At 43.7% G+C, this 9,482-nt stretch overlaps 1 protein-coding gene and 1 long non-coding RNA gene across 4 annotated transcripts in view; one reads left to right on the forward strand and one right to left on the reverse strand.

Annotated features, from left to right (window-relative positions):
* The window catches only part of LOC133494396 (uncharacterized), a 322,682-nt gene that overhangs the window by 177,184 nt on the left and 136,016 nt on the right, over window positions 1–9,482 (reverse strand). The window lies entirely within an intron of this gene.
* On the forward strand, window positions 10–5,877 carry LOC133494844 (cytoplasmic polyadenylation element-binding protein 1-like). The gene is made up of 5 exons (XM_061809047.1): window positions 10–1,512; window positions 3,845–4,043; window positions 4,666–4,760; window positions 4,837–4,917; window positions 5,017–5,877. The coding sequence occupies exons 1-5, from the start codon at window positions 1,498–1,500 to the stop codon at window positions 5,107–5,109; spliced, it is 483 nt and encodes a 160-aa protein (XP_061665031.1). The 5' UTR covers window positions 10–1,497; the 3' UTR covers window positions 5,110–5,877.

Raw genomic sequence — 9,482 nt, forward strand, 5'->3', positions numbered from 1 at the left:
TCTCTTAACAAGTATTCCTGGCAACATTGCAGTATGTTTTTTGCCAAATTCGCCAGACCCGTCCAAGAGGGTTCTACAGAGAGGTCTCAACTATTTCACGCAAGGATATGTACACGGAATTAAGATTTTGGACGGAGCAGGATGCAATGTCAGAGTTACAGCGAAACGTTGCCGATCGATGCAAAAAGGTTTGACGCCTCACAAACTTCATATTGAAATCCAACAGGATAAAATAGTGGAATCTTACTGCACATGTGAAGCAGGATGAGTACGTTTTACTTGGAAAGATCACGAGTAATGTCATTGTAGTCTTTATAAGTGACTGGGTGTATTCATTTGACTTGGCTCGTAATGGAACCCAGTACTCTATCTTAAAAATCCGATGCGATACAAATAGGCAACGAGGCATTTCTCTTGCATGACATCCCGCATTTAGTATCACTAACCCGACTCTTTGGCATGAAACATTACACATTTCATTCAGCAGGTCAGTGATACACTAACAAAGTGAAAGTTGCTCTCCTGCAATGGATAAAGCACTGACAATCATGAAATCAAACTTGGAGAAGATACTTCTCCCTTACCTTCGAACATACAGCCTTGTGTTGAGTTGTACGTGTGCTCTTCCGCGAGCCTTAAGGCATTGTAGACACTTGGTCAACTGTTTTTTAGGCTTTGGGAAATGAATCAACTCGACCCATTGTAACCTAGCAGGATATCTTTCATCAGAATCCCACGTTCCCCAAGCGCATCTGAGGACCATTTTGTTCGGAACGTCAACTATTCCAAGCGCTCGCGGCCGATAACCAGCATAGCTTGTGGAACATGATTGACAAGAGAGGCAGGTCAAGCCAGGGGTTAAGACAATGCAGCTATCTGATTGGCTATTATTGTACGAGTGATTGACAGGTCTGAAAGGTCCATTCCTACCTGAAATGAAACGATCGCGACACAGGTGTGTGTATTTCATTGGGCACCAGCCATCACGTTTAATTGCGGAAATCCATCGGCATTTTCTGGTCTTTTCAGCTGGTATTTCATAGAATGATCTATTTGAAGAACTGTCTCCTCTATTGTGACGACCAACAGCACAACAGGTCTCGGGCATTGTGAAAAATCTGCTCCGGTTCAGTGACACCCGCAGTGCCAAGCAGCTTTGTTTGACCCGCAATATGGTGTCATAAACAGTGACGTCACGCACACGATCTCTATCGCATGAAAGATGCAGAACTTTTTATTTTTAATTTGTTTACCAGCAAAGTCCAAATTTCAATGTAGAAGTTTTCTTGAATGTGTTTCCCTTGTGATGTTCACCGTATAAGTTCCACATGGTCTTTTTGCATTGACTCATAGTAAAGGTTTACTGTCTGTGTAGGCAAAGTCTACCTGGTTTTTGAGTACGAACAATCTGTGCGGGCCTTGCTCCATACCTGCTATCAGGACCCGTTTCACCCAGACTTTAGTCGGGAGTACTACTTCAAATTGTGCAGTGGCCGAATGCATGGCAAAGATGTGAGTACAAACTTTATTTATCTATTTATTTTAAAAAAAATTGGGGATCAGGGAAATGAATTGGGTGGGCTAAAAATCAAATTTGATGCAGTACGACAGACATTGAAAAGTGAATATTATGTGACTCCGACTTTGTCATGTAAACTGTTCCCATGGTTTGTTGCGGGTTGACTTGATACTGTACTTTTGCCAATTGACAATAATTGCACTCATTTTCTATGGAGCAAGGCTGTTGTGAATGTGGTTTGGCCTTGTCTTGCTGAAATAAGCACATGAGTCCATGAAAAAGGCGTTGCTTGAATGGCAGCATGTTTCCCCAAAACATGTAGTGAGCTCTTACACCCACGTCATCAAATCACGTCACTGGCCGGAAGTGTTGGTCAAACAAACCATTCTTCAATGCTAAGTCGGTTGGAGACGATGCGAAAATACGTCTTATATCACGACGCCCAGAGTTTTGTCCGATACTGTGAAACATTTAAAAAGTGATAAAAAACAAAGGTACATGGAAAAATGAGAGACACTTGACATAGAGGACCCATATTTAATGCTGAAGTCGATGTTTTCGCCAATAAGAAATTGGACTATTAATTCACTTCCGCTTGTCTTGGACAACTGGAGCTACACATGTATCCGGTGAATAACTTGTTGAGATTTACATGGAAGAGTTTGAAAGCATAGAAAAGTCTCGGCGCATACAAATACTTCGTTGGCGGATCTCTTCTCAATCAAGAATAAATCCCACATAGTGATGTACCCACTCAGATTTTTTTCAATACAAATACCAATATTTCAATAAATGACCCCTGGTTTTACACAAACTTGCATTCATTGACAATGATGGGAAAAAAAAAATGACAGCAAGTCGGCTCCTCTGTACACTAAGCGTGTTGCGGCCACACGTTAAACTTCGGTAAACTTATCCATGACAGAATTTTTTTTTTAAAATATGCATTGTTCTCTAATGAGTCCAATGCATATTTAAAAAAAGAAAATAAACCGCTGGGATAGGCTTCAGCCCCATACACGGAAGCGGGTTCCGGCCACATTTTGAACTTCGGTAAACCTCTGTGTGACCGACGGTTTATTTTCTTTTTTTAAATACGCATCGGACTCATTTGAGAACAATGCATATTAAAAAAAAAAAAGTCTGTCAGGGAGAGGTTTACTGAAGTTTAACGTGTGGCCGCAACACGCTTTGTATACGTTGGAGACGACTCCCTGTTGTTGTTGTTTTTTTTTTTTTTTAAATGCATTGTTCTCAAATGAGCCAATTTGGGATTATAAATACTTGTTGGGAATTTGAGATTGAGAAGAATAATTCCTACCTGAAGGGAAGTGATCGCTACCTATTTGGTTGGGCACCATCCATCATGTTTAATTGCAGAAATCCATCGATCTTTTCTTGTGTTTTCAGCTGGTTTTCCATAGAATGACCTCGTTGAATGTCTGTCTCGTCTGTTTCAACAACCAACAGCACAACAAGTCTCAGGCATTGTGAATATTCTGGTTCAATGTCCCCCACACTGTCGAGTGCTCGACAGCTCTTTTTGACCAGCAATATGGCGCCGTGAAAATGGTGACGTCACGTGCACGAGCTCTATTTACGTTTCAGCATGAAGGGTGCCTTCACATGCCATTGGCACTAACACAGCCCCATCATCATCATCATCATCAGATGCTGACTTTTTAACTTTGCGTCCGTAGCGGTCCGGATAATTCTTTTCCTCTTTGGCCCAGAGGACATGACATCCAAATTTTCCAAAAACAGTTTCACATCTAGACTCGTTTGACCACAACACACTTTTCCACTGAGAATCATTCGATCTCAGATGAGCCCAGAGGGCCCAGAGAAGCTGGGTGGCATTTCTGGGTGTTTTTGATGAATGGCTTTTTCTTTTCTTTGTCAAAGTTGCACTTACGAATTGTATTTACTGACATTGGTTTTCTAAAGTGTTCCTGACGCCATCTGGTGATGTCCTTTTACACGTTGAAGTCTCTTTTTGATGCAGTGCTTCTTGAGGGATCAAAGGTCACGGCCAACCAGCGTTGATGTTTGGCCTTGCTTATACTGTATGCTGTGATTTCTCCAGAGTCTGTGAACCTTTTGATGATGATGTGGACTGTGGATGATGAAATTGCTAAATTCCTTGCAATTTTATGTTGAGTAACATTTGTCCTTAAACTGTTTTGAACGGGCAGTCCGTGCCCTGATTTCCAATGTTGCCATTTGGGCGCTTTTTTGAAAACTTAGAAATTGTGGTCTCCTGTAAAAAGGTTTGTAGCCTTCAAAAAATCCAAATGACTGCCAAGTGTTCTTGTGTGGCTCCAGGTACAGGTTATTCCCTGGGTCATTTCGGACAACAGCTATGTGTGCTGCTCTGCTCATCATTTGGAGGCCAGCAAGACTGTTTTTGTGGGCGCACTGCACAGGATGCTCAACGCCAAAGCGCTGGCCAGGATTATGAATGACCTGTTTGGAGGAGTCGTACATGTGGCCATTTACACAGACAAACACAAATATCCCATCGGTAAGACTGCACAAACCAGATTTTCTTCCTTCCTTTTACTTCCTGTCAGCCATACGTTGCTTAGTATGGATTCTCTATCCCACAACCCTCAAGCGTGTCTGTGGTTCCCTCATGCAGCTGAATGTAAGATTCTGAGCCCATTTACTGGGTCTCAGAATATGCATGTCTGTGGAGGTCAATGTACCGTCGAATCTGATAAACCGTACCCAATAGAGTAAGTTTGGACTTGATTCACACAAGTTGCACTGACCCTTATCAAGCTAACTTGTGAAAAAATACATGAGTGAAAAAGTCCTGAAAGTGTCATGACAAAGTTGTTGATGATGCTTCCCCTATCAATTTATTCTGTTTGTGTGTTTGGGCTTAGTTGCCTTTGAGGGCCTAGTTGATCAAAGAAGATGAAAGAAGTTAATCATCTGACTTTTTTTTTCATTGTCAGTTATTGTAAACAAATGTTCATCCTGATCTCAAAACTTTGAGCAAAAAAGGATCCGGTGCTTGACTCATGACAGCTCAAATTACGCATCTGTTGATGGGCGTTTACAGTAACAGGAATTGGAATTGGCAAAAGTCTTTTGTCGGTTTGGTGCAAAATAAAATGGTGGCGTTGTGTGCTGTGTAGGCTCTGGACGCGTGACTTTTAGCAATCAGCAAAGTTACCTGAAAGCGGTGTGCGCAGCCTTTGTGGAGATCAAAAGCCCCACGTTTACAAAGAAGGTACCCCAAAACGGTCTGCACTTGTCTGAATGGACCAGAAGTCAAATCAAAACTGTGTCTGCCTCGTTCTCGTCAGGTCCAGATTGACCCTTACCTCGAAGACTCCATGTGTCAAGTTTGCCTTTGCCAAGATGGTCCTTTCTTCTGCAGAGACCAGGTCAGCATTCAGGCAAAATAACAGTATATTGTTTTTGTGCCACTATGAAGCTTTTAGTGGTCATTTTTTTAAAAAAAAGCGTCTTCTATTTAAACCCAGGCGTGCTTAAAATACTACTGTCGCTCGTGCTGGCACGGGGACCATTCCATGGATGTCCTGGGCAACCACCAGCCCCTCATGCGCAAGAAATAGAACAGGGACTCCGGCTCGGAGGCCTCCAGCAAACGTCCTCTCGGGGATCAGCTGCAGAGCAGAGGAGAGCACGTCTCAGACGGCCGTCGGCGTGAGGGGCAGGGTACTCCACCGGGCACTGGGGTTAGATCACTAGGAAATGTTCGCTTTTTGCACTTGCTCTGTTTTTGCTGTTCACAGTTGGCACGTTTACATGTTGCATGGTGACGAGCAGTCATGCAAGTGTCATTGCCATTCATTGGCAAATGCCATACAGTGCCTTTAAATTTGTAGTTTTTCCCTCCCTGCCCTTCCCCCAGTTGATGTTTTTCCAGTGCAAGCTAACTGGTGTTTCTTACTTCGGGAGTTGAATGTTGGGCTTCATTTAACCAATTGCATTTTAGACTTTTACAGTTTTTTTTAACTAATTTGTACACACAGCGGTTTCAAGTCATGACATGAAAAATTTGAACAGAATTCTACCTGGAGGCAGTTTTGGAGAAAACCTTTTTATTTCCTGATCTCTTTTCCTGATCCTTGTCCCCTTTTTTTCTGACCACTTTTAATTTGTCCTGCCAGATTTCACACTTTGTAAACCTTGTTTGCCCCCCTGTTGCGATTGGACATAGTTGCATAATTTCTGTGCCGAGGACTGTTGTTCCTTGTTCTCCAGTTCTTTTGCCCAGCTGCTTTTTACAGTTTGCAAAGTCTACCTCATTGTGATCTACAAAGTTTGCTCCCTACGGTTGTGGAGTTCTTTCAGAATGGGCACAATAAAGTTGTTTAAGCATTAAACTGCAGTCTGTATTATTAAATTCTGCAAATGGCTACTCACACCACCTTAGTTGACTCCGAATCTGCCGCTTGTTTTAAATTAGAGGTTGTGATAAAAAAAATTATTCTGCAGTTGGCGGTAAAATTATAGTGTTCTTAGGAGGAACAATAACAATGAAAATAATTCTTTATTTTGAAAAATTTGAGTGTGAATGGCAAAAAGCTGGGCTGATTAGGAAAAATATTAATATTAATCCTTTTTAAAATAGCTCTTACTGGTGTTGTGGAAAATCCAGTTCCTCCTGATACTGTTGCCTGAATTAGAGATGGGCAACCTCAATTACCCATGGGTTCAGACAGCTGGCAATAAATCCCGGGTGCTCAGTCATGCACTGCAGCAGATGGTCTGGATAATATGCCATTTTCTGGTGAATATGTTGACTCTTATGGAAACAAACTTTCTTCTGTTTTTCCATGGGTATGCATCACTTCGACAGCTCAAAGAACCATATTATCCTGTACACAGAACCATCCACCCCATTTACATTTCAATTTTAACCATTTAGTGCCTAAACAAAATCACAAGATACCAGTTTATGGCTTTCAGTCTAAAGTTTAGTGGTTTTGCTCATGACATCTTGGGAAAAATGTGACTAAAATAGGGATGGACAGCTCTGGGTACTGTCTGGTTATGGCATCAGTTTACCACGTCAAATTATATGTATGGTGGAAGTAAGTGAAGCAAGACCAGCTACTGCGCTCAAATTAACGTGACAACTTCCTAAGCGGATTTCGTTCATTAAAATCCTTGTTTGTGAAAATATACATACTTAGACTAAAACACGGCATTTGCATTATTTTAAAACAAGACTGAAAACTTCATATATTCATTCAGGATAGCGAAGCCATTTCTATTTATCAGTTTATGGTTGAGTAAAAAAAAAAAAAAATAAAAACTTCACAAATGCTTACCAGTGTGTCCAACACAAAGCATGGCCTCCTCCCTGGGTCTGACTGCAGGCTCGGCACCTTCATCACCAGCTATTTCGTCTGCATTTGAACATGTGTTCTGTCCAACTGGCTCAAATTGATTTAACGCCTTTATAAATCTCGTATTCTTCGCCTTCTTCATGGGATCCTTCAGAATAATGTTCATTGCTCAAATTATCTGAGAATTCCTTGTCGTTCTCACGTTGGAGTCGAACTCCAGCCATGTTTATGTCTCATTCTTATCTCGCGTCCCTTCTCGGGATTTCACTCTGTGTCCTCGGGTATTTCCGGCGAATTCGGGAAAATGTGATCAATTTTTGCCAATAACCAAAAGCTACAAACTCACCTCCCACTTGCTCGCAGACTCTGCAAAGCCAGCCGGCCGGAGGCGAGGTGATTGTAAGATCACCTCAGGGAACAGATATAGTGGATTGTTCCTTTACTCATCAGAAGCGACCACCTCGAGCCACTCTGGATGTGACCTCACCACAGTTGATGACTGGAGTGGTTTTATCCCTTAATCTGCACAGCAGTATGACGATCAGCGGGTTGGTTCAGACCGTCTCACCTCAGTTGATGCGTCAGGTAAGTTTCTCGCCTACGTTGAGCCGTCTGGAGAAGAAACTGCGACTGTTAGTTCACCTCAGGCGATGAGTCCAGTGGATATATCCTCGACTCCACAGAAACATCCAAATAGAGGCACGCTCTCCCCAAAGCAATGACTGGTTTGCCTTTGTCCTAGACTCCTAAGAAAAGTTTGGTGAGAACCGCGATGATCCACACTTCAGCTCGGTCCATACGTCGAGTGCATGCAACCTTAACTCTGAGGCTTCCGGCTGAACACACAGTGAGTGTCAACACATCCGATCACATTAATCACCTCAGTGGCTAATGCCAGTGCCTTTCTCCTTGACTCCTGACCTAAGGGTTCGCCTTGAGCACTGGTGTCAAACTTGAGGCCCGGGGGCCAGATCCGGCCCACCGCATCATTTTATGTGGCCCGCGAAGGCAAATCATCAGTGTCGAAATCTGTGATTCTTCTGAAAATTTGTCCCAATATTTCAAATCGTCATAAATGATAATGTTGAAATATTATCAGCATTTTTGTATTACCAAACATGAACAATGGTTGAAAAACCCATTACGCTTAATTTCTGATTCCAGAACTAGTTCATAAATTTCATGTGTAAATATGATGAAGCGATTCAGGATTTCTATGGTTTCACCATAACGAGCCTCTGAGGGAAATTGTAACTACAATGTGGCCTGCGACAAAAATTAGTTTGACACCCCTGACCTAGAGGAAGGATGACCGTGACGTCATCTCGGATGGGTCTCAACTCACCGGGTGTCGCCTTGCCTCGGATTTCTCTTACCACATCTCGCTCAATATGCGGGGCGCCTTCGAGCTTGAATGCACATCGACGTCCAGTCCGAGACACGGTGAGTGTCGCCTCACCTCAGTCGAGGAGTGTCTTGTGTTTCTCCTTAACTCCGCGTAACTGTACATGTGCATGATGACTGAATATGATGACTCTCAACTCATCTAACTTAATGAGTGGAGTGACTTTCTCCTTGACTCCGCAGGACCGTCCCCCGATCGAGACAATGGATGTGAGCTCACCTCCGTTGAGTCCATTGGCTGTCACCGCAGCAAGGTCGGATGTGAGCTCACAAAAGTCGCCTAACGCCTCACATCCGTCGACTCCATCTGCTATTACTGTCATTTCATCTGAGTCGGATCCATTGGAACTATTCACCACTGAGTTCAATGGATCTCGACTCACGTCCGTCGACTCTGGCGGGTTTTGCCTCAATTCGCTCGAGTTTACTGACTCCCACCTCACCCCTGTAAAGTCCTGTGACTCTCACCTCATCTGAGTCGAGTCCAGTGCCTCTCCCCTCACCTATTTTGAGTCCAGCAGCTGTCACCTCACCTCAGGTGAGTCTAGTGGGTCTCACCTCACCTCATTTGAGTCCAGTGCCTTTCACCTCACCTGAGTCGAGTCCACCATCTGTCACCTCACCTGTCACCTTAGTCCACTAAACTATCACCTCACCTCAGGGGAGTCCAGTGACTCTCACCTCATCTTGTTCAAGTGCAGCAGCTGTCTCCTCACCTGAGTCAAGTCCACCATCTGTCACCTCACCTCAGGTAAGTCTAGTGGCTCTCATTTCACCTCATTTGAGTCCAGTGCCTATCACCTCACCTGAGTCGAGTCCACCATCTGTCACCTCACTTCAAGTGAGTCCAGTGGCTCTCACTTCACCTCATTCGAGTCCAGTGCCTCTCACCTCGCCTTAGTTGTGTCCACGAACCTGTTACCTCACCTCTGGTGAGTCCAGTGCCTTTAGCCGAGACGCTGCTCAACAGTCCGACTGGAAGCGACCGGTCAAGCCCTTGTAACCACCCAACAAAGTTAGTGTCCTCGGGATTAGCAACACACAATCCCTGCTGTCAAAATTCAAATCTTTTACTGAGACACTGGACTTCCTAAAGGCAGGCATGTGCTGGTCCATGCGATGCAGGTCTCCGACCTAGACCAGCATATGGATATCGGTTACGATGGTGACGGTGTTCTAATTCAAATGGAGAGGTTAGTGGGACTCTGTTACGGGATACACCGACT

Source organism: Syngnathoides biaculeatus, chromosome 21, assembly GCF_019802595.1.
Source record: "Syngnathoides biaculeatus isolate LvHL_M chromosome 21, ASM1980259v1, whole genome shotgun sequence".
In the NCBI taxonomy this organism is placed as follows: Eukaryota; Metazoa; Chordata; class Actinopteri; order Syngnathiformes; family Syngnathidae; genus Syngnathoides; species Syngnathoides biaculeatus.

Excerpts from the sequence above, each read along its gene's own strand:
- LOC133494844 (XM_061809047.1), top strand. Across the intron at positions 4,761-4,836 it reads GCCCCACGTTTACAAAGAAG|GTCCAGATTGACCCTTACCT; the intron begins GTACCCCAAAAC and ends CGTTCTCGTCAG. Across the intron at positions 4,918-5,016 it reads CTTTCTTCTGCAGAGACCAG|GCGTGCTTAAAATACTACTG; the intron begins GTCAGCATTCAG and ends ATTTAAACCCAG.